The sequence below is a fragment of the Anthonomus grandis genome, chromosome 4, assembly GCF_022605725.1.
Source record: "Anthonomus grandis grandis chromosome 4, icAntGran1.3, whole genome shotgun sequence".
Taxonomy (NCBI): Eukaryota; Metazoa; Arthropoda; class Insecta; order Coleoptera; family Curculionidae; genus Anthonomus; species Anthonomus grandis.
The window spans coordinates 29927161-29951735 of record NC_065549.1 but is presented as its reverse complement, the minus strand read 5'-3'; the positions used below and the strand labels follow the sequence as shown (position 1 = coordinate 29951735).

Here is a 24575-nt window from a genome sequence, read left to right as displayed (position 1 = left end):
AAGTATTATAATCAGTTCATCCCACTGATTATAATACTATTTCTGCAATTATATTACGTATTAAGTCTAAAGCATTCGGGGTGGATAATCTTAATATTACGTTAATTCAATTATGCTGTCCTTTTATTATACCCTTTATTTTACATATTGTTAACGAGTGTATTAATAAAAACTACTTTCCCAAATGCTGGAAAGAAGCCTTTGTGTTTTCAAAAATTCTCGAACGCATTCTAGACTCTCAAATTCGTAGTTTTCTTAATAATAATGATATTTTACCACCTAAGCAATCTGGATTTAGAAGAAATTATAGTTGTACTTCGGCTATGGCGGACGTTATTGGTGACGTAATTCGGGCTAGGGATGATGGTAAGATTTCTGCTCTGGTGTTATTGGATTATACTAAAGCTTTTGATTTTGTTAGCCACTCAATTTTAAAGTCTTTGTTTCATTATATTGGTTTTTCTGATGCTGCTATTAATTTAATTGCCTTTTATTTAAATAATCGGATTCAACGTGTTAAAATAGATAACGAAATATCTGATCCTTTGGAAGTTGAAAGTGGTGTGCCTCGGGGTAGTATTTTAGGACCCTTGGTTTTTATTATTTACACGTCTAGATTTTACCTTCAATTAAAGCATTGTGCCCATCATTTTTACGCAGACGACACGCAGTTATATTATTCATTTTTACCTGGAGATTTTAAAATGGCTGAGTTTAAAATTAATCAGGATTTACAAGCTATTTGTGATGTTTCTTCAAAGCATTTATTAAAATTGAATCCTTCGAAGTCATCTATAATATTCATAGGTAATCGAACTAATGTCAATAATATTTTAAATGGTATAAACATTTAATTGGGGGACGAAAGAATTCCAGTTGTTAACAAATGTAAGAGTTTGGGCCTTATAGTAGATAATAATATTCGTTTTAAACATCACGTGTCTACTATTCTTAAAAAGGCATATCTTGCTTTAAAATTAATTTATTTGCATAGACACTATTTAAGTAAAGATATTAAGAAGCTTTTATGTGATTCATTGGCCCTTTCACAATGTAATTACTCTGATGTAGTAGTATGGCTGGTGTCTTGATTATGAGGTAAAAGCTCCAAAACTCTTGCATTCGACTAATATTTGGCATTCGCAGGAGAAACCGCATTTCCCATAAACTCCACGAACTTCGATGGCTTAATATGCATAATCGAAGGAATGCTCATTCTTTAACATTTTTTTATAAAATTTTAATATATCGTAGTCCGCCCTATCTCTATCAAAAAATAACTTTTAGAAATGATGTACACTATTTAAATTTAAGAAGAAATACTATTCTCATTCCGAGACATAAAACACAGTTATTTAAACGATCATTTTCTTACAATTTTGCTTATCAAATAAATTCTTTAAATTTGGATTCGGACCGATTATCAATTTCTTGTAATACTTTTCGTAATAGGATGATTGTACATCTAATGAATCAGCAGGGTTTATAATTTAGGTAAAATTTAGGTTCTTCAACTTTGAAACTTTTTGAATGGTTGTTTTCTTGAGTAATTTATTACAATTTTTGGTATTGGGATCATTTTATTTATTTATTTACTGTCTGTAATAATTTTTCTATTTTTCGTTATTTAACAAAAAATTTAATCTGTTTTTAGGGTGTTTGCAATGTGTATTATTTTGCTTGATGTTAAACTGTCAAATTTAGAACTTTTATATGTAGGTTTATTAAGTATATGATTAAAGAAAAAGCTGTATTTAATCAGTTATTAGTTAAGCGTTACTGTTAATAAGCGTTAGTGAAATTACCATTTTTTTTTAATGAAGTGTGGGGCCACAATGCTAAAGACTAGAATCTGCCATGGCAGAATTCTGAATTTGTAGGCCTTTTATTTGCGTAAATTTATTACTAGATTTTGTAAACTTGTATTTTTTTTTCTTTCTATGCAAATAAAAAATATTTATTATTATTATTATTCTTATTATTATATGTCAAACTGGAGGTCATCATTTTCTTTAAACTGAACAAATAGGTGTTGTGTTTCTACTCCATCTGTGAATATCATTTCTACTTCAGCATTCTATCTAAGTCGAACAGGATTATCAGGGTTGTTAAAATCAGAACCGAAAAAGTATTTGGAGCAAACTCGATAATTGGTGACATTTTTAGTCAGACTTCATGATAGATCTTCCTCCAAGATTTTTGTAAGGATGGATTTAATGGAAATTAAAAAAAATGTATGATTTCTGTCACTGTTTGGGCAATTCCTAATATGCAAACTAGTGCATAAAGGATATTTGCAGGAATATCTTAATCTAGATGAAGACAAGGAAAAGGAAATACTAGACATTTTCCCAATGGAGGTCCAAGAATTAAAACAGAAATGTAAAAAAAAATTTAAATTGAGAACAGTGACTTAGATATGTCCAAAATAGTATTAAATGTATAATTATACCCTGGAAAATGATAACACATCCAAGATGCACTTCAACATTATTAGAAAACACTTATATGTCACAATTGAAATTTACCTGTCTCTTACTCTATGTAGTTGCACGATGATTCAATGTCGGCACGTTTGTAAAATAATTCATCAACCCATGACTCAAAAAAATTACAAAAAGCTATAAGGTCACTTAAAAACTTTAAATTGAAAGAAAATCATGAGGCTTGGCTTGTTTTCCACCCAAAGAGAACCGAAAAAAGACAATCGTCAAATGACAAATACGACAGTATTGTCATATTTGTCAAAAATTAGTCAATCAGAATCAATCGGCCATCTTGAGTGGCAGACTATTCCGCCCCGCCACATTCGATCTTCATACCGGTGATTCCAGCTTTCATTGAAAGCTAGAAATGAAAACAAACCCAAATGGTATCAGTCAATGTCAATAACTGTCTGTCAGCTCCCTTTCAATTTTGCCAAGCAAGATGGCCGACATACAGTTCCGATTTTCATACAAGCTTCATACATGTGTTAAAAACGCTTCGGCGATGTGACGAGATCCCAGTAACTCTTTTCAATGCATCGGCATATTAGCAGCGGAGCCGTTTCGCAATGTGCTCGAGCTGCTTGAATTATTAATTTTTTCGTTGCGATTAAAATTAAGTTTCAAAAAATTTTAATAAGCGAATCTTGAATTATTCAATTAAATGTAATTGCAAAATTACCAAATTTTCGGTTCAAGTAAAACCAAACACCAGCCACCAGCAAACAATTTGTTATAAGGCTTTGTCAAATCTCACGTGCAGCCGAATACAAGAAATGTTTTTTTTTTCATTTTATCAATCTCACAACCATACATTCAAAGTAAAACACGTTAACATTACTTTTTTATCTAAACTTTCATTTAACATAACGATGAAGTTAAACCAATAACAATTATTATTATCGATTATTAAAAAATAATTTTATCATACTTAGAATTTGATTAAACCAATAGCAGTATCTGAAATATTTTCAATTTATTTTCCCATCAAGCCTATCTGGTCCATTTCAACCATTAAACCTATTGTTAGTAAATTCGAGTCCAAAGACATTGCAATAAATAATTGTAAATGTTTAACTCAGAAGATCGAAAATAGATCTGAAAAAAGAGAGAACAGAACTCTTAATATTTTACTAAATGTGTAAAAATAAAATAACATACAATAACTTTTTTAAAAATAATAGAGAATTACATAAAAACATCAATTAATCAAATGTTTAAACAACCCCAATATTAACAGCTAAACAATATCCTAATCGATTATAAAATTCATTTCTAACGTTACTAAATTGATATTGGGAAATTTTATTACATTCTAACCAAATAGCGTTTTGTAACTGGTTTAGATTCTCAAATTTTACACTTTTATAAACGACACTTTTTAATTGACCCCACAAAAAGAAGTCATTCGGTGAAAGATCAGGTGACCTGGCTGGCCAAAGTACCCGGTACCGTGGACCAATAATACTGCCGTTAAAAGCATTTTCCAAGCACTCTCTAACCATACGGGCATTATAGGCCGGGCAACCATCCATTTGGTACCAGATCATTTGATCTTCCTGGACAACTTCTTCCAAGGCGGGTCCAATTTGATTTTAAGATAAGTCCAAATAGGTTTCAGCTGTTAGGTTATAGTCCATAAAAAAGGGTCCAATGATATGGTGTCCGATAATTCCCACGAATACATTTGTTTTTTGGGGATATTGTGTCCGAGTATGAACAAAGCGATCATTCATTTTCTTGGCTCCAATACCGGCAACTCTGAACATTTGGTTCATTGTTGAGGGTAAATGTAGATTCATCAGTAACACATATATTTTATTTAAATTCCTATCATTATTTGCTCTTTCCACCATTTCAAAACAAAATGCCATTCTTCGCTCTTCATTTCCATTTTCTCCTTCCTGCAGCTCTTAATGTTTTTCGAATTTATACGAATAATATTTGTGTTTTTTTAAAGTGCGCAATACCGTTGTATGATGTTTATTTACCTCTTGCCCAAGAACCCTCGTACTAACCATCTTGTTTTTCTCCACACTCAGTAGAATATTAAGATCTCTGTTCTCTCTTTCTTCGGCTCTATTTTCGATATCCTGAGTTGAACATTTACAATTATTTATTACGGTGCCCTTGGACTCGAACTTATTGACAATACGTTTAATAGTTGAAATGGACCGAATGGGCTTGGTGGGAAAATAAACTGAAAACATTTCAGATACTGCTCTAAAACTTTTTCCCGCATAATGCCACTTAATTATGGCTATTTTTTCGTCGATTGAATAATTCATACTTGTTTTCAAATATCGACTGTCGCTGATTTATTGACACTTTTTCTCACGTCAGTGGCAATATTCATTTTACTGGTGTCCGTTTGCTTTTACCTGAACCGAAAATTTGCTAATTTTGCAATTACATTTGATTGAATAATTCAAGATTCGCTTATTAAAATTTTTTGAAACTTTGCACAAGGGTTTGCCAGGTTGGTCTCTTCAAAAAGTTATGTTACATTTTTTCTATAAAATGTACAGGAAAGGCAATAATTGATCCCCTTAAAATTTACATGGGTTTTCCTATGTTCCGCTCGGCAACGCACCACCCGGTATTTTACGACCAGTGCCATGGGTCCTTGGCCCCTTAGGACAAGCCGCCACTGGGCACTGATTCAAATTATTTTTTCCTGTAACAACAGAGATAAATAATACTTGAAAATAAAATGTTCTTTTATTATTAAACATTATTACCATATAAAATCAAGATAACATTTTGTTTTGGTTTTTTAAAAAAATATATACATTTAAAATTAGGGTGTACGAATACTTTTTGGATCAACTGCATTATACATTTTTTGCAATGTGGGTTATTAACCATTCCCTACTTCCAAAATGAACTTCAATAAAACCATTAAGGGCTTTACACCACCCTGTAGGCACGACCCTGTCTGTATTCTTCTTCAAAAATTTCAACGTTTCCATACTTCGTATAGTTTCTGAGATATTCGTATTTAAACGTTGGGATCTGGAACTTCAGAGATTTAAGGAATAAATATGGCAACGTACGGTACGTTATTTGTGCAATAGCCTCGCCTAGTCCGGTCAACTGAAAAGCGAAAAGGAAGATCGTGTTGCCGTTGTTGCCGTCAGCTGCGCCAGTGTCGGCCCAGCCCAGCTGAAGCACCCCGAGTATTAGTGGATCAGTGCGGCTGTACGCGTCTTTGTGCGCGCGAAGGCATCTGTTCTCGTGTTACATCTGCCGACGAACGAACGACCATCATTTCTTTTATTTTTTTTTTAATTTTAACGACGATTTGTTGTAAGTTGGAGATCATCATATAAGTAAACATTCATTCGTACCATGATTCAAACGGACGGCTATAATAGCATGGAGCCCTACGACGATGGCTACATGGAACAAGAAGAGGAATGGGAAAGAGAGGGTTTACTCGACCCGGCCTGGGAAAAACAGCAGAAAAAGGTAAATACCGGTGTTTGTGTACATTTTATACAGTTTCGTTTACAGTCATCTAAACCGGCATTAACAGTACTGTTCTTCCGAGTTGTTAATTTATAGGACATCATTATTGTTTCTCATTGTACCGGTAAATAATGTAGAAAAACGATTTATAAAAGGGATTTTGCCCCTATTGTAGTATTGCAGTTGGGCTATTTTTACCATCCTGATATAACTATAGATATGATTATGTTAGGAAACTATATAATGTAATAAAAACATGACACAATTCATAATTGCTAAGTATTAAAAAAAAATAACTTTAATCAGAGAATGTAAATAACATTTTGCCTGTTTTTTGGGGCTATACTGGAGGGTTTCTTTCTGGCACTTCTTGGGAGTTTGTGAGTAGAACACAATCATCAAAAAAGTCATTATATTAATAGGATCCCAGGTTTTTATGAAATATAAATAAATTGCTTTGAGTGGTTGGAAAATTTAAAGAATTTCTTTTTGAAATATGATATAGAAATCAGTGATATAAATTCCAGAAAATCAGATGACATCTAGATGCCTGTTCTTACATCTAACTTAATTATGTATACAATAGATATGTTTACAACGTCTTTTAATCTATTAGATCCATGGATAATGATAGACTATTTTTATTTAGTACAGCCCTGTTTACAAGGATTGATTTTGAGGGTTAAATTAGTCCAGGATTATCTCAGGATCAAAATGTCAGTTGAAGTGAGTTTAAAGGAAGAATTATAGGACATAACCTCTAAAACTTTAAAAGTGTTATTGTTTAAAGATAATAAAAATAAACTTATAATTTCTTTTTCAAGGCTTAAGCTTGTCTTCTGTATTTTCTTCTCTATTTTTGTGTACAAAAATAAAAACCTCCTAAGCTAACATCCAATAAGAACTTGTCATTTTGGTAATTCAAAATAGGTCCCGAAAAAAATACACGTAGTACAACCGAAAAAAACTAAATTTAATCTACCCTTTTTGAGAAGCATCAAATTTGCATATCAAATTTTAGTGCCCTGCCGTTTACACCGAAAAAATAGTCCTCATGACATCATTTGATCCAAGTACTAAATATTTGGTACCCGCGTTGTAAATGTAGCTAATACTAAGTTTTAAAATAGATAATATAAACTGTATGAATTATAAAGAGTACATTAAATAGACTAAAAAAAATCTGACAGAAAGAAATAAGTAAAACTCCAAGAAAAAACACATCACAAAGCCAAAAAATCATATAGTGTTATACATATGTATGTATGTTATACTAGGTATATAATATGTTAGTAGCAATGTTTATTGTATTAATTCTTTTCATAATTTCAAAAGCCCACCAAAAAAGGGCAGCCAAATTATGTTTTATTGTTCTAGCTTTACCTAACTTCTTAAAAATGTATTTTTTAAAAGAACATAAGCTAAAAAGGTTTTTGGTATTGGTTTGACAGCTATTTATAATGTTTTATTTGATCAGAAAATGATTTTCTATAAGTTTCCTTGAGTGAATGGGAAGTGTTTGCCTTCTTTATACCAGGTATTAATATTGTGAATGCCTGTGCAAAATTTTATTGTATTTTATAAATAGGGGATTTTGAATTAATTATATAAAAAATTATGACAATGGGTGAAAAATCCCTCTGTTATGCATAGTCAACCACTTGGTTTTCCTAAGCATGTGACATTTGGGCATTTTGGAGTGTCTGTATCCTTCCTAGGACCAGAGAATGAAATAGCAGAATTTTTGTTTTTCTATTTAAAATGTAAAGATGTGGGTAAGGTTATATTTTTAAGGTTTGAAAATCCTTTTTGAATACTTGTTGAATTTACATGCTGTATGAATCACAGTTCACTATCCAGTATCCAGACTTAAACTGTTGCAGTGTTCAACATGCTTTTTAGGCTCATTATTGATATAAATAATAAATTGATATAATATAATCTTGTAAAAACTTCTCAAGTCGCATCTGCCTCCAAACATTATAAATGATGATTTTTTAGAATTTAATTGTAAGCAATGATTTTTGGAAAACTTGTAAACATTAGCAAGGTCATTAATTAATGACATTCACTGCTGCTTAATAGTGCTGCTTTGATTATATAAATATTTTTGTAATGTTTGATGCATAAATTGAAAAAAGAATTGGACCAAGGATGGAGCTTTAAGGCATGCCAGAAAAAATTCACAAAAAACCAGAATCTATCCCATTATAAAAAACAATGTAGTACCTGTCTTTAAGATAATTGGCAATTGAAGCATGCTCCCTCTCCCAAAACAACAAAATATTTATTAGAAGATCTTGGCTCAGACTATCAAGTCTTGCGATAATCAAGCATTATCAATAATGATAAAATATAAAATATTAGTTATAGAGGTCTAGGGCCAATCAGCTGTGGTTCCATCTAAACCCTGATTGTGTCCCTGGTAAAATTGAGTTGTAAATATATATTGAAGCTGCATTTCCATAATTCTCTTTTTTCACATTGAAGGAATATATATTTAGACAAGAGTGAATATTTTATGTATTTGTACGAAAGTGGATTAAGGAATATTCAAAATAATTATAATATTCTGGAAAAAATGGTCTTTGATATTAATTTGTGGAAAAAATATTGAGCATATTCTACCTGTTTGTAATATTTTTAAAATAATAGTTCCCAATGTGTCAAATGAAGGTATTGGGCACCTCATGACCAAGTAAGGATTTTGTTTATGGAGCAAACTAAAAGATATATGTTGGGGTAGAATCAAACATTTATTATTTCAGAACATTCTTAGAACATTTTACCTGTTCAAGAAATGTTTTGAATAATTGAATGCTATTAATAAGACAAGTCAAGTGTGTTGTTTGTCAAGAGTTTTAAATATTCTCTGCATTGAAATAAAAGTTCTTCAAATATTTACTAAAAAATTAATAATTTTTGTTTTCAATGAAAAAGTCCACCTAAACCTTTTTTAATAGTATAATAAAAGTAGTTTAAAGAATTGGTTTTCACATTAAGAATTAAGTTTAATTAATTTGTAATTTTTCTTCCACACTCCTCTTGAAAAACAAAAAGATATATTAATGTTGTGTTAAACATACTACTAGAAAGGAAAGAAAAACATGTTATACCACACCTTATTATGAAAACTCTATTCTTAATATTATGAGCATCTATTTTACCCAAATATTTTATTTATCTAAATCTATGCCCTTTAATTTTCTTTGTAACTTATGTTTTGTGTGCCAGCAGTTCAATATTATATATCTCTGGTTCTTTATTTTCTAAATTTTTAAATAATAGTTATGCTTTTATGTATATGTGGTTCTGTTTTAATACAAATGCTTTTCTCTTCAGGTCTCAGCCTTTTTAAATAGAATTTAATCTAAAGTATTAGGTACAATTTGCCTTGCTCATTAGGGTGAATAATTCACATTTTCCAACACTATTTTGTTTAACAAATTTTTTAACCAATGTATTTAATTTTATTTAATCAATGTATGCTAAAATTTTTTGTGAATATGGACAATTAGAGCTTGAAAATTTTCACCACTATGTGAATACAATTGGAAATTAAGTAAAAACATTGCAACATGAATTCCTAAAAACTTATAGAAGACATCTAGAAAGGTTAGAAGATTGTATGTAAAAGATGCATCCTAGTTGCTATATGTCCAAGCCTACATATGCACTGTTTCAGGAAAACTTTCCTCTGAAAACACTGGTATATTTATTTTAAACTGAGGATTAATTCTTCCAGTAAACCATTGGATCTGTTTCTAATAGCTGAGTCAGTTTGTTTAAGTACAACCCATGAACAGCCCTCGGAAATTGCTTGAAGAAAATCAAATCAAATATGCTTTATTTTCACATAACATAAAAATGTTGTTGACAAAGTTGACTTAAACATAGAGTAAACAAACAGACAATAAAAGAAACAAATGGAAACACAGTAAAAATAAATGGGTCAATAAAATTAAAATATCAGATTTTTTTTATTGAATTATCTGAACCTTTAAATATCACATAATAAAGCATAATAAAAACCTTTAAAATAGTAGTAACTAAAGTTGGTCAAAATCTGTGTCGTAATTATTCATCATGCTATACTGTAAAAACCACCTTAAATCAACTTTGGTTTTTTTTGCACCAAATCTAAACCTCCTATAATAAGTCAATAAAATCAAAGTCAAATAAACCTAAAAATGGTCCAAGAGGTATAATTCTATACTGTAGTAGGCTTTTACAACTAACATCTTTATTACCTCTCTCCTAAATAACTTATAAGAAACTGTCTTATGAAGAGGCAGTGGAAGATTTTAGGAAGTTAAATATTTTTTTACTTTCGTAAAAAAATGATTTTCTGGTTGAGGAAGATGTAGGGATTGTTAAATTCATATAATATGAGGACCGAGTATTATTTACATTTTCTGATTGGATAATTAAAGAATACTTCTGATGCATCAAGCCAACAGTCTCCAGTATAAATAAAGATGGAAGAGTCAAGATTTTCTGAATAATAAAGTGAGCTTTGCAAGACTCATGATATTTAAGAAGACATAAATGTCTTATTTGGAACATTGACTACAATTATACGTAAAATCTTTTAAACATTTGCAGGTCAATTTGTTTTTTTTTGTTTTCTTCAGCGCAACATTTTTAACATTTTTCGTCCCAAAAATGGTGTATACTAAGCTTTAGAGGAGTGCATACTGACAGTCTATATCTTAGCAGATTTCTGATAAGAATTTGGAAATCTGTAACATTAGCTAGTTAGCAATGGAAAAATTTAAAATGATCGTGTTGAAAAATTAATGCAGTCCACTGTGTGTCGTCCCACTTCCCTTTTTATAATTTGATATAGTCTAATCGGGTTTAATAATGCTCCTCTTTCGTTTATCAGCGATTTTCTTGAAAACGGTTAATTATATTGAAAAGTGTAGATAGATTTTAAATTTCCTTATCCGAGACGTAAGTTTTTTTGCACGGGCTGTAGGAAAAAAAAGTTTTACTTTGACTCCAATAATATGCTCTGAAAATATGGATGCGCATCAAATTTTGTAACACTTTGTAGTGGACTGAATATTTTTTAACACTTTTATTGAAGAAATTCAGGGTGAGCCTTCTACAATATTTTTAAATTTTTGTCATTTAATATTCTTCATCTTCATCATGTGATACAAATTCACTGCTCGCTATTGATATGGAATGAGGTGAAATTTCAACTGTTTAAATAGTTGTTCAAGAACTGAATATTTATTTGGTTTCTTAAAACTTCCATTTAAAATAGTATTTCTCAACCAGATCTTTTTTTATAGCAAGTTAAATGTATATTTAGCCACCATTTTTTTACCCTTCCAAAGCTTTTGGTTTCAATGCATTGTTTTGTGCATTTTCCTCTTTTTTAATTCACCAAGAAAAATGTAGATATTTGAATTAAATTTAACTAGTGAGTACATTTTCTTTAAAAATCTTAATTCTTTATTCTCATACCATTTTTCACATGAATAAGAGTATTTTTCATACTTACTTTCAAATTCTAAAAAATTGGAAAAAATATTTAATTTTTCCGAACAATTCTAAAATATTCTTCGCGTATTCTAAAACATCATCTGACAGCTCTTCTGCCTACCTACAACATATTTTTTTCGAATTTTTGGATACCTTATATGTTCATAAAATTTTATTTATAATTTAACTATTTACAAAAAGTAACAGTTGATTCTGCAAAACACAAATTAAATTAACCGATTATAATCAGTTCTAAATAATAAGGAAACGATTTCCAACTCATAATGTCCATTTACACATGTTGAGATCTCATGGCAGGAAAAAGTTGAGAACTTGAAAATTGCACTCACAAAGTATAGGAATTGCAGGTCCCCGACACCTGTATGGTTGACATCTTTCGCAAGTATAGGATTGGCAAAATAAATACAAATTAAGGCAGCTCTGCGTTTAATTTATTTAAAAATAGAACATCAATAAAGGCCATACCTTTGTTAGACAATCTATCTCGAATTGTTGGAAAATTATTAAACGTGCATTCAAATGGAACCAGTCAGGTTTAAATGTATCCTGTATTCACGATTCTGCCTTTGACGCTTTGGTCGGTTTGCTCTACAATCCGTTTGGCATTTTTTGGGTCACAACCCAACAACAACGAATGGCAATCACTCAAGCTTGTATGTTCTTACCCCGTCAAACTTACCGACAGACGACGGAAAATGGCACTTCGCTTCGTTCTAGTTCATTATACGCCAAATCAAGATGAGCTAGCAAAATCACGGAATGAAGACTGAAAATCTTCGAGCAATCTACGTTGGTAGACGGTTTGCATCGCTAAATAGTTACGATAAAATTATGCATATATTTAAATAAAAATATGTAAATTTTGTGATGTTTGCCTCCATCATTTTCTCAGTTGATTATCTTATGTCACACCACCTTCCCTAGTTGGACATATTTTTTAATTAAATTAAAAATAGGAAAAATATAATAAGATACTTTCAATTAAACATAAAACTTTCGTTGATTTTATTCTGAATACTTAAGATTTATTCATGTAAGGTCGCGAACATTCTACATAGGTATATTTGTTTTCCATTGCTAGTCCGAGTTATCAGGCGAGTGGTAGGTTAAAAAAAATTAAAATTAAAATATCTTTTTTCATAGCTATGTAATATGCATCTAAATGATATGTACTCATTATCTTACATTATTTTTATCTATTTTTAGTAACTTAAGGAAAGGAACAATCTTGTGTACTTACTGACGTAATAAAATAAGGTGTGCATAAAACAATCATATACAAAGCCGTCTATGTAAATCTGAGTCATTATTATCATTTAGTCTAGTCTGTCTCTATCATCTATTAATCTTAAAATATTTGATATTAAATCCTCAAATAAATCATACCTAAAAGGCTGCCAGGTTTTCAAGTAATTGAATGCGAACGAATCTACCCGGCCGTGTAATGCGATTTAAAAAAAAAAAACTTAATAAAAGGCGTTTTATTTTAACATTATTTGTATGTGGCTTAATACTGAAACCTAAATTTTTATTTCTATTTTTTCTCTCGGCTCGTTCGTATAAATATAACGGCATTCAGTTATTTTTAGTTGTGTTTACATGTAGCATAAATAGATCTCAATGATATGTCGCTGAAAAGCTATTTTAAAAAAAAGAACTTGCTTCTACTCGAAAAATATTTAAAATTGCTGTAAGGATGCAGTAAGTAAGCCAAATCTTATGACAAATACTTTCTCTTCTGCCTAAAAATAAAATAATAGAGCCACAAGCTGTCTTATTAATTATTTTATATGACATTGTAGAAATAGGAAGGATTATGTAACTGGACTAAAATAAGTTGATAATAAATTTATATATAGACTTTTAAATTTATACATTTTAAAAGTCTATGTGTATATAAATTAGTTAAATTATTAATATCTATCTTCTTAAGTATGAAAACAAAAAATATAAGAAATAGTTTGGTTCAAAAATGGCAATTTTATAACTATCAGAATAACTTAAGTTTTAAGTGTGATGCAAATTTTTCGCTATCCTCCCATATCTAATAGATAATGAAGGTAATAAATCTTAGCCTGAGACTCTTTCAATGCAAATTTTTTTGCCCTATTTGTTTAGATTGCTTATTAATATTATAATTTTACTCCATTCATGACCAGTTTCTGCATTGTGATTATAATCTAGGTTTCTTGGTATTTTATTAATACATTTTTAGGATTCATTGGAAGAATTCTACATACATCAAAGCCGTCAATTGAATTCTATTTGCTTGGAAGATTATTGCAACAGTAATATTGCTTGCTGCTTCTTCTTCTTAAATTTCTTTTCAACTAGATGTATACATGAAGTAATGTTTCGTTAGCACCCGCTTTTTCTTTCCTTCCAATCCTTAATAAATCAACTAAAATCAACGAACGAATGTCAATACTTAGCACCTTTTCTAGTTATTATTTTAGATGAACCAGAATCGCAGTAAAACTTTTGTTATTATAATTTAATAATTTTTTCCATTTATTTATGACCAGTTATGAGTTAATCGTTCTTAAGGTTTCTACACATTATTAAAAAGGTAAACCTACAAAAATAAAGAAAAATAAAAGTAAGCCTTTTACTTTATGGATAACCGATAACATTAAACTACTTATACAACTAAGAGACAAAGCACATAAAAAATATTTGAAAACTAAAAGTGTTAGTTGTCTCCCGTACTATCGTAATTTAAAAAAAAAACTAAACACACTATCATATACCTGAAAAAAAATGCTTGTTTTCGCAACTTATCTAAAACCTCTGGAAAGCCCTTTTGGGATACAGTAAAAAAGTTAGATATTATACAAAGAAAAAATGATTACAACATACCTGCCGCATTATCGAAAGTAAATGTACTCAATGGCTTCTTTGTACATTTAGTACAAGCACTTGTCTTGTAAATCTTATTATTGATATCAGGCTCTATGAAGACCAAAAACAATTAACAACCTTATATTTACTGCATTTTAAGAAGGCATTTGACACTCTAAATCATGATATGCTGCTAGCTAAATTTCTTTGGTTTTTCTAATACTTCAATTGCCTTTCTAAGATCCTATCTGACCCCCAGGTTTCAATGCGTGGAGATGATTCTCACCTCTTGTACTCAGATTCTGAATTTATTTCTGTTACTACTGGGGTACCTCAGGGATCTCTATTAAGACCCTTATATTATTCTCATTATATGTAGCTGATATGAAAAATACTATATAGGTTGTATCAATCAAAACTACGACAATATATGGAGATTTATACATCGTTCTCATTAAACTCCTTACTAGACTCACAAACATAATTTAATTCCGATTATATAGAAATAATTTATATATACATATATGCTAAGGCTCATAATTTTAAACTAAAGCCTTCAAAATCATGTCTCTTATTTCTAGGATCCAGTGGAAATAACATAGAAGATATTTCTCAAGACTGTGATTAAAATAGACAATACCTATGGTTAATGAAGCAAAGAATTTAGGTATTATTTTTGATGATACTTTGTCTTTTTCAGCCCATAAAAACAAAAAAATTGCCACTGCTTATATGCGCTTAAAACATTTATATAATCTAAACCATCACTTACCGAGTGAAACCAAGTATTTTTTGTGCAACTCTTTAATATTATCATTGTTTGATTATGGTCATGTAATCTACAATAACGCAATTACATCTGCAGTTTCATCTTCCATTCAAAAAGTGCAAAATCCCTGTATGCGTTTTTCCTTTAATATTTGCTACAGAAGTCATATTACCCCATATCTGAATAATCATTTTATTCTTTCAATGTCAAATAGACGCAAATATCACATGTACTCTTTTAGATACAGAATTTTGAAGTCGGGAAACCCACCATATCTAAGAAAATTTTATAATGTGCATGAGCACAATTATAATACCAGATGGTTTAATATTTTTAGGGTTACTCAACATACAACAGCAGCTTTTCAACAATTATTTATTATATTTTTACATTGCAGTTTATTTGTGTTTTGTGTTCATTTATGAGTTACCTCATTTTGTTAAAGATTATTCTTTTTATAAAGGGTTGTGTCATATTGATATAGCTGTCTGGGTCAAGCCTACACTCATATTATATATTTTATTTATATAAACATCAATTGTATATTGGATGTGCTTTCTCTCCTGTGCTTCCCTGATTCAGTTGTTGCCTGTCCCTGCCCTCTATACATAAATAATGTAAATAATTTTTTTTTTTTTTTTTTATTTTTTTGAAACTCTCTTAATTAATAATAATAATAATAATAGACAGTTTATATTTCCTCATAAGATATTACATATGCTCACTTATAGATATAAATAAGTTTACAATATAAATACAAAGAAAAAAAAATCCATCAGTGTGTATTAATTCAGCATGTAACTGTAAAGAGGAAATAAAGGTCATATTTCAGCTACCCTCAGAAGAAGGAGCTGTTAAGACCTTGAATATTACACTTATAATTAAAAAAAAAAAGTCGCGAACCGCATTATAAACTGTACGAATAGCATGCATACCCTACATCCATAACTAACCGAAAAGAAAAGAAATTTAAATTATTCTAGCTTACTTATTATTTACTAATAGGAGGCAGGAAAGGAGGAACGAGGGGGACAGGTATGTTGACTATATTTCTGTTGTAGACTCTTATAGTAGAGAAAAATATACACTTTTTACATACAAAAATTTATATTTACAAACGCGCGCAAGATCTAAACACGGAATCTCGACACAAAAGAGAGCAGAACCAGGGCAACTGATTTACCAGAGATGTCAGTATTAACAAGAAATAACATAAATTATTTCAATGCATTAAATATTATTTTGTTTAGATGAAAGAACCATTTTTATTGATTTTTTAAAGCCGATGTAGATTTAGAAAAATCCCAAATTTGCTATTTATTAATTTTGGACACAATATTGTAAGAAAATGACTTTTTAAAAATTTCTTTCTTATGTAAAGGTATAGACAAAAGGTCATGTCTGCGAATATTTATGTTGTGAACGTCAGTACGATATCTGAGCTTAATATAGAGATATGGTGGCGCTTTAAATTTCATTATTTTATAAAAAAAAAACATATGGAGTGCAACTCTCGGCGATTTAACATATTAAGCCATTTAAGATCAACTAATTTATATGATACCTTTTCCCTACGTCTAATTCCACAATTTGTTATGTGACTAACACAACTAAGACAACTTGTTATGTGATCTGTGAACTTTAGCTTGACGTCTATCATTAGGCCTAGAGTTTTAGTTGAAACATGAAAAGGGATAAGTTCTCCATTAAGAATTAGTTGGACATGATCCAAAACCGCCCTTCTGCTATTATCACCACAAAATAACATTGCCACGCTCTTGGCTGGATTCAATTTAAGAGAATGATCTGTCGAGACTCTATTTACTAGAGCAAGGTCAGCATTCAAACAAAAATTAGCTCTTTCAATATTACTAGCATTAAATGACAAATATAATTGTGTGTCGTCGGCGTAGAGGTTGTATTTACAGAATTGCAATTTATCCATAAAAGCCGACGTAAAAATGCTATACAACAAAGAACCCAGAATGCTGCCCTGTGGGACGCCAGACCTTACTATTGCCACCCTAGACTTATCTTCTTCAATTAAAACTCGTATTCTATCACTTAAAAAAGATAAAATTAATTTAGTAGCTGTAGTATTAAAACCGAAATAATGTAAAATATTAATCAAAAGTTCGTGATTTAGCATATCAAATGCTTTAGAGTAATCAAGCAGTATTAAAATCATTGCATCACCCTTGTCCAAACTGGCGACAACCTCATCAGTGACGTCAGTAAGAGCGGTAACACCGCTAAATCCCTTTCGAAATCCCGACTGTTTTTGTAATATAATATTCTTATCAGTAACATAGGCGGTAATTTGTTTTTCCATTACTTTTTCCAAGATTTTTGAAAGGGCTGGTAAAATTGAAATTGATCTAAGTTCGCCATCATTTAAGGGATTATTATTTTTAGGAAGTGGCAAAATAAAAGCAGACTTCCAAGATTTTGGAAAGTACGAGTTTAACAAACAACTATTTATAATATGGGTAATAAATGGTATTATAAATGGACAAAAAAGAATTATTAATGTTGTGTTTAAATTATCAGGCCCAAACGCCTTAGATTTAAGTTTAATAATTAAATTTGATACTAAATTTTCATCCACTGGTGTAAAAGAAAATAATGGAGGAAACTTCTGATTAGATTTATAGAAATTGAAGGTTTCGTTTGTCTAAGGAGTAATATTAGAAGTTAAATGACTGAACCAGTCGTTAAGTTCATCGACTTTTTTTAGATGTTCGGGAATTTGTCTAGATTTGTAATTTATTATATTCAACTTATAAAGCTCCTTCCATTTGTCTCGAGTAGTGCAGTTTTGAAATTTGTTATGTAAATAAGCCTTTTTTTCATTACGTACGGCGGTGGTGGTAAAATTTCTTATCTGCTTATAATAGTTCCAATGTTCCAAATTTCTTGTTTTTCGAAAGCGCATTAAAGCACGATTTCTGTGTTGCTTCATTATTTTTATATTATCAGTAATCCAAGGACAGTAAGGTCTATTTTTACAAGTTTTAACAGTAAGACGTGCGTGAATATCTAGTATATTAAGCATATGATTAGTAAGGATAGACACTTTTTCATCAATATCCTCAGTATCATAAATTTGATGCCAGGGTGCACCTTCTAGATCAATCTGAAAATTATCAAAGTTAATTCGTGTCAAAGGGGTCTGTACGAAAGCGTATTGCTTTCGTTATTTAGTTTATTTAGTTGTAGATTACAGTATGTTAAAAAATGATCCGATATATGTATATTTATAATACCAGAGTCAACTAAATTATCCGAATTATAGCATATTAGATCGAGGAGAGTTAACGAACCATTAGAGACTCTAGTTGGTTCAGAAATATACTGTTTTAAATCAAAAACATCAAGAATCCCATTTAAGTCATCAACCCTACTTGACTCCAACTTAAGCATGTCTACGTTAAAGTCCCCAAAACATAAAATTTTATAACATAATGAATATCAAAGTTATTAAGAAGTGATCTGACCTTAACATGAGCACACAACATAAAATCAACAAATTATAATATAAGTTATAAGGGGGTGGTAAGAAAAGGATTGGATGGAATATATAATATTAAAACAAAGGAAAGCCTCCTAGGAGAAAAAAATAATCTAAAACCACTATAGTGTAGTAAACGTTAATCCTACTTAAGTACATTAAAACCAAACACTGACCATCACATTAAACTAAACAATATCCAAATAATCTGTAGCCGAATTTATATTTTTCACAATTGTAGCTGTTTTAATTAAGGCCTTTATATAAAGCATTAAATTTATGTTTATTTAGTTAAATACAAAAATAAGTTTGTAGTAACAGAAAAAAAGAAGAAATACTTTATTTGCTAACATTACAAAATGAGAAAAAATCCTAAGGGCTTAGTAATAGAGCAATAAATGACAGATAAATCAATAAGTGAATTTTTTTAAATAACAAACGAAGGTAGAATAATAAAACCATAGTAAGTAGAATAATAATAATCAAAATGAATCGAAAGAAATATTTTTATGTAAGGTTTTTTTTTGTTTCAAAAAGGTACTTGGGGGAACCGTTTTTTATAATCGAGATGCATTCATATTTGCTAACTTCACTTACATCATACATACAATTGTTTTGTAATTTTTGATATTGACAAATAAATGTTTTGAATTTTAATTATTAACCCAAACCTAGTGCTTCTGTTACAATTTTTATCTCTAAGTCTCCAATTTTCCTAATATCAAACTTTTTATAACTATTATAAAAATTTTCAGCAAAAATCAATTTTTTTTAGGTTGAATGATATTTGACATGGCCATGCTACTGACAAATAAGAAATAGTTTATTTTGTTCATTCATAGATAATATTAGCTTATTCGGCTACTATCACCGTTTCGGCAAGAGAAGATAATACATTCTAAGTTCCTTAACCACTCGTTTGATAGTCTATTTCCGTTACTTTTTGCTTGATTCATACTGAATAGGGTTACACAGTATTTTATCGGTGATTATCTCGTTAACTTCTTTTCAAAGGTTTTTTTACGATTTTTTATCGTCACTTCTGTCAAATTTAACAGAAGCCTTTAATTTATGCATGAAAACAAGTATTGAAATGATTTGTCTTGGAAATTACGATAAAATCAGGTTAGTAATTGCTCCTATTGCTTCATTAAAAAATATTATGACTTTAATCGAACTAGATGAGAGATTGAAGTATTAACATTCTTTCAATCTAATATTGTTTCCATTTCTATATATAAGTTGGTTTATAAAATTTTAGCTTTGCAACACATTTGATTTACCTTTAGATGTGCTCATTTATATATTACCTGGGAGCAGCAGTTTTTTTTACAGGTCTGTGCATGCTATAATACTCTTCATTTCAGCACAGATAATGGAACAATATTAAAATTTTAAAAAAATACGGCGCCTCTGCGATATAGCTCAAAATCATAATAGGTAAAGTAACGTAAAACTTGTTGTAGAAAACGTAAAACAGATGTTTTAATTATCATGATACCATATGCGTTATAAATCACATCACCTGTTATAGTAAATGTCCTGCGTTGTTTCTATCGTGATTAGTTTAGATATTTTTAAAATGAAGTCTTTATATACCTAAAGAAGGCTATATAAAAATGCACGGAAAGTAATACAATATATGAAAATAAATAATAGCTAGATTAGTCATTTAAAATAAAAAAAAAGGAAGGAATACAAAGTTTTCATAAAAAGAATAATGGTATCGAATTGGCAATGCAAATATGTTAATAAAATTGCTTCGCCCATTTATATTATAAATTTAGTTTTGGATAATATTTAACACCATATATACAAATATTTATTATTTAAACGCCGATTCAATAAAAGCGCCCATATAGGAAAACAACAAGTATGTGAAAGTTCATGAAGTCAAAATTCATGATTGAATAAAAGAGAATGGAGGCTTAAGTAAGGTAATTAACTACAAATATCGATTTAATAGGGTTATTATTTTGTTAAGATGCATTGTAGCAAACTTAGCTGACTAGTAAAAGTTAGTTATTCTGTTAATAAATTATTCTGTAGTTCTGTAAATAAAGTTATTCTGTTTTTTGTTCTGCGATAGTGTTTATTAGATTTGATTAAGGATCTTTAGACCACCAATCAACCAATAATCTTAACTAGATTGATATATATGCCCAGTTTGAATATCCCTCCGTCGAACACCCGTTATAATAACTAAGTTAAAGATTGATTATTAATAAAATCTCCGCTCACAACTTTTTTAGTTGTATTGTTTAGTATGTTAGAATTGTATCTGGCGAAAATTCCGCATTTGCAAAGGGAACAGAAATTTAATAAAATAGAGCAATCTAAGACCTAGACTTTTTTTAATTTATTTTTTTCTGTAAAAATCCAGAACACTTTTTGTTAAGGGAGCAAAGCCAGCTTTCAAAATCATTTACAAATATTCAACCCTCTAAGTGGGGTGTCATTCCCTAGTATTTTTTAACTGAGAAGAGGGGTCGAATAGTCCTCAGTAAAAAGTGTTTAGTTTCTTACATACATCCAAAAATCTCATCCATTATTCTCTAAGAGACCAACACTGATTTGGTATCACTGACATAGGTTTGCGAACCATTTGCTGGCCTCTACTCATAATTTTTCTCCTGGGGTGGGAGCTGAAATGCTTCATGAATGCCCTAAAGGTAAGAAGCTTGACCTTCTGGAGAAAATGGAAATTACAAAAGCTAAAAAGAGTCCTGTTCTCGTGTGTGTGAATGACGTGTTTACTTTTGAACCTAATTTAATTTTTAACAATTTAATTTAGCTAAGTATTGTTTAACATTTTCCTTGTAGTCACTTTCTTTAATTTACATTGGCTAACGTGTTAAGTTGTTTTAGCATTAGGTCCGTATAGCCGATAGGTTTTACACTTATACTTCTAACCTTGTTGTACCGGGTTCGATTCTCGTTGAGTCTATGTTGTTGCGTTCCATTTTTTAATTTTTAATTTTTTGCTTTGTACAATTATAATCTTAAAATTATTGTTTATTTATGTACTGTGAAGTGTGTGGATGGCTTCTAAAGGTTTTTTATTGTTTTATGAAAGTTTTTAGTTTTTTGTTTAAGTAATATTTTTATTTTAGGCCTGATGATGTTCTAACTAGAGCGAAACACGTGTAGCCCGTTTTATTACATGTTATGAGACCGTGACTTTGTGTTTTTCTTTGTTTTTCGTCAATGTTACATACATCCCTATTGTTTTTTCAAAATCGGTTCACTTGCTTAGAACATCTTGTTTAAAACATTTTAATATTTTACAAAAGAAATTTATATTTTTTGTTCTCAAAAAAAGGTTGATATAAACTCCAGATAACTATCTTGCAACAGAAGTGCAGAAACGTATTTATTCGGGAAATTATATCGCTACAAGCTTAAGTTGGTGCAAGAATTAAATAATGATGACTTTGATTGCTGCACATAATTTTGTGATTGAAAGAATTGTTGCTGCAAATATGAGTGATCGAGGAATAAACATCGACAATTTCCTTTTTAATGTGCGATGTTCAGTCAAGTAAACTTTCTTCTTAAATGGTTTGATTGCCACAACTGTTGTTACAGGGCCGATAGCAGTCCTTCGGTCTTTCACAACGTACATACACAAGACCCTTAAAAATTACAGCAGTGAGCGGGTATTTTTGGAAATTTTTACGACCCTGTTTTTCCTTCATTGAAATAGAACTATTCACACGTATTAGCATTTACTTGAATATTTTGTTGCGCCAGCTCTTACTAATATTATAGAGAACGACTCTGCATACATTGAAGAAAGAGCTTTGTTTCTGCAAGTCCATATTAAACACAAATTGTAAATAGGTATTTAAAATATGGAAACCTGACAAGTTTCTAGGTCGCTGGATACAACCAAGGGGTAAGGTTAAATGGCCTCCTCGGTCACCCGACTTAACATCTTTGAATTTTGACACTTTTTAGACATTAGAAGACCTGAGTAGACAAATTATTAATGTTGTGGGGTATAACACCGCAAATGTTCCAGAATATACGGAAACGGTTTTATCATTGATTGGATTTGGGAGGAGAGTATTTCCAGCATTTACTTGATTAATAAAATAGCATATTTTTGTGAAATTGCTTTATGTTTTGCGTTTTTTCGAAAATATTTTTTAACAATTTAAAGTTCTGTATCTTCTAAAACGATATTTTGATTTTTAAGATACAAAAAACCATATACAGTGAATTATTTAAACAATAAATTGCATGCTGGCATGCTTCCCTTTCTTAGGAGGTTGAAGATTTGCGTTTTTTTTTTGGGTTAACAGTTATCCCCCTAATAAAGAATTTAAATTTAAAAAAATCTCTGGCAGTTATATGCTTGGCAGTAGATTTTTGGTAAGCCTGTTTATATACTAAAAAATATCTACTTTTCATATTTTAGTCATGATTGTTCAAACTCTTTATTTATTTCTAATTTTTGCTGTTTCTTAATGTTATATTTTAAAAGTTTAAAAAACTTTCGCAGTAAAAACAAACTGTTGACAATGGTAGTATATTATGATTTCTCTCATACGCTCATTTCTGGCAAAGTGGGATTTTCTGTCTAACTGTGATCCCTGTTACTCAATAACCAGTTTTGAAATTTTTCAAGAAAAAACTTGTGATTAAATCACATTAAAGAAACAATGGTGATTTTATGGTGTCCTTTTTATACTGCGATATTCAAATTTGCGCAATATTTTTTACATTATAACATTTATACCAGTGGCGGCTCGTGGGTCAATCTTCAGGGGGGTCATTTTGGTTTGAAAACTTATAGTTTACTCTAATAGAAAAAAACAAATCAAACTATTGATTTTTTAAAGTATTTAAAAGATCTTTTTGTCATTTATATTTTGGATAAAAAATACAGACTTAGATAAAACTCAATAATATTTACCGAGATATTTACCCTATTAAGGGTAAAAATAACTTTAAATGCTTAAATCGTTTGCCGAAAATTAACTTTGCCTTTTTATTAGAGTAAATATTTTAAATAAAAATATAAGAAAAAGGGTATAAACAGGTTATCGAAACCACTCTACCCAGAACCATCGTACGTTTTGGAGATCGGCCGAAAAAGGACGAAAATGCGTATAAATTTACAAAAAATATTTTTATCGGCTTATGTTGACCCGCCACTTTTTGCAGGATAAGTTGATGGGCATAGCAGTGCTAGCAATAAAGTGTGCATTTGGGTATATTTCTTTAATTTTTGTTTATACTCCTACCAGTTTACCGCTCATGACTGATGCACCGTCGTAACTTTGGGCAATTAATTTTTCAGGTGCTTGATTAATTTTTGATAATTGAAGTTCTTCCAATATTACATTAGTTAAATGTTGTGCTGTGGCATCTGGAGGGTTAACAAATTTCCAAAATCTTTCATGTGCAATCAGTTAATACATATTGCAATATGACAATCATCTGCGTTTTATTGAAGCTGTCTGTGGTCTCATCTACTTGAATTGCCACAAAATTTGTCTGGCCAATCTCCTTAATTATATGAGTATGTACAATGGCTAACATTGATTCGAAAATATCGTTCTGAATTGTTTTTGTTGTGCCTTTAAATACTGTACTTCTTTCAATATGTTTTTTAAACATCAAATCCAGTTCAGAAACAAAATCGATAAGGCCCAGAAAAATTTCAGGATTATTGGAGTTGATACTTTCGTCATGACTGCGCAATGCAATTTCGAAAACTCCACAAAATTTTACACAGCCGATTAGTTTGTTTAAAATATACCTATTTTTAAAAACCGATTCATTAAAGTCATGCACAGATTTACGATATACACTATCAAGTTGCTGTCTTATGTTAACACCAAAGTATATAGTTTTCAACTGTTAGACTGTGTTAACACGTCCTAAACTTGCGTAACTCATTGATGAATTTATATGAGTAGTGGAAGAAGCAAGCTTTGTAATTTTTACTTTTAAATGCTTAATGTCAATT

At 30.2% G+C, this 24575-nt stretch overlaps 1 protein-coding gene across 3 annotated transcripts in view; it reads left to right on the top strand.

Annotated features, from left to right (window-relative positions):
* The first annotated feature begins 5620 nt into the window (after positions 1-5620).
* LOC126735427 (alpha-actinin, sarcomeric) overlaps positions 5621-24575 on the top strand; it is a 94474-nt gene continuing 75519 nt past the window's right edge. For all 3 annotated transcript variants that reach the window (XM_050439408.1, XM_050439407.1, XM_050439409.1), the window contains exon 1: positions 5621-5957. In XM_050439408.1, coding sequence (XP_050295365.1) covers positions 5838-5957 — 120 coding nt within the window. In that variant the 5' untranslated portion in view covers positions 5621-5837. The remainder of the gene's footprint in view (positions 5958-24575) is intronic.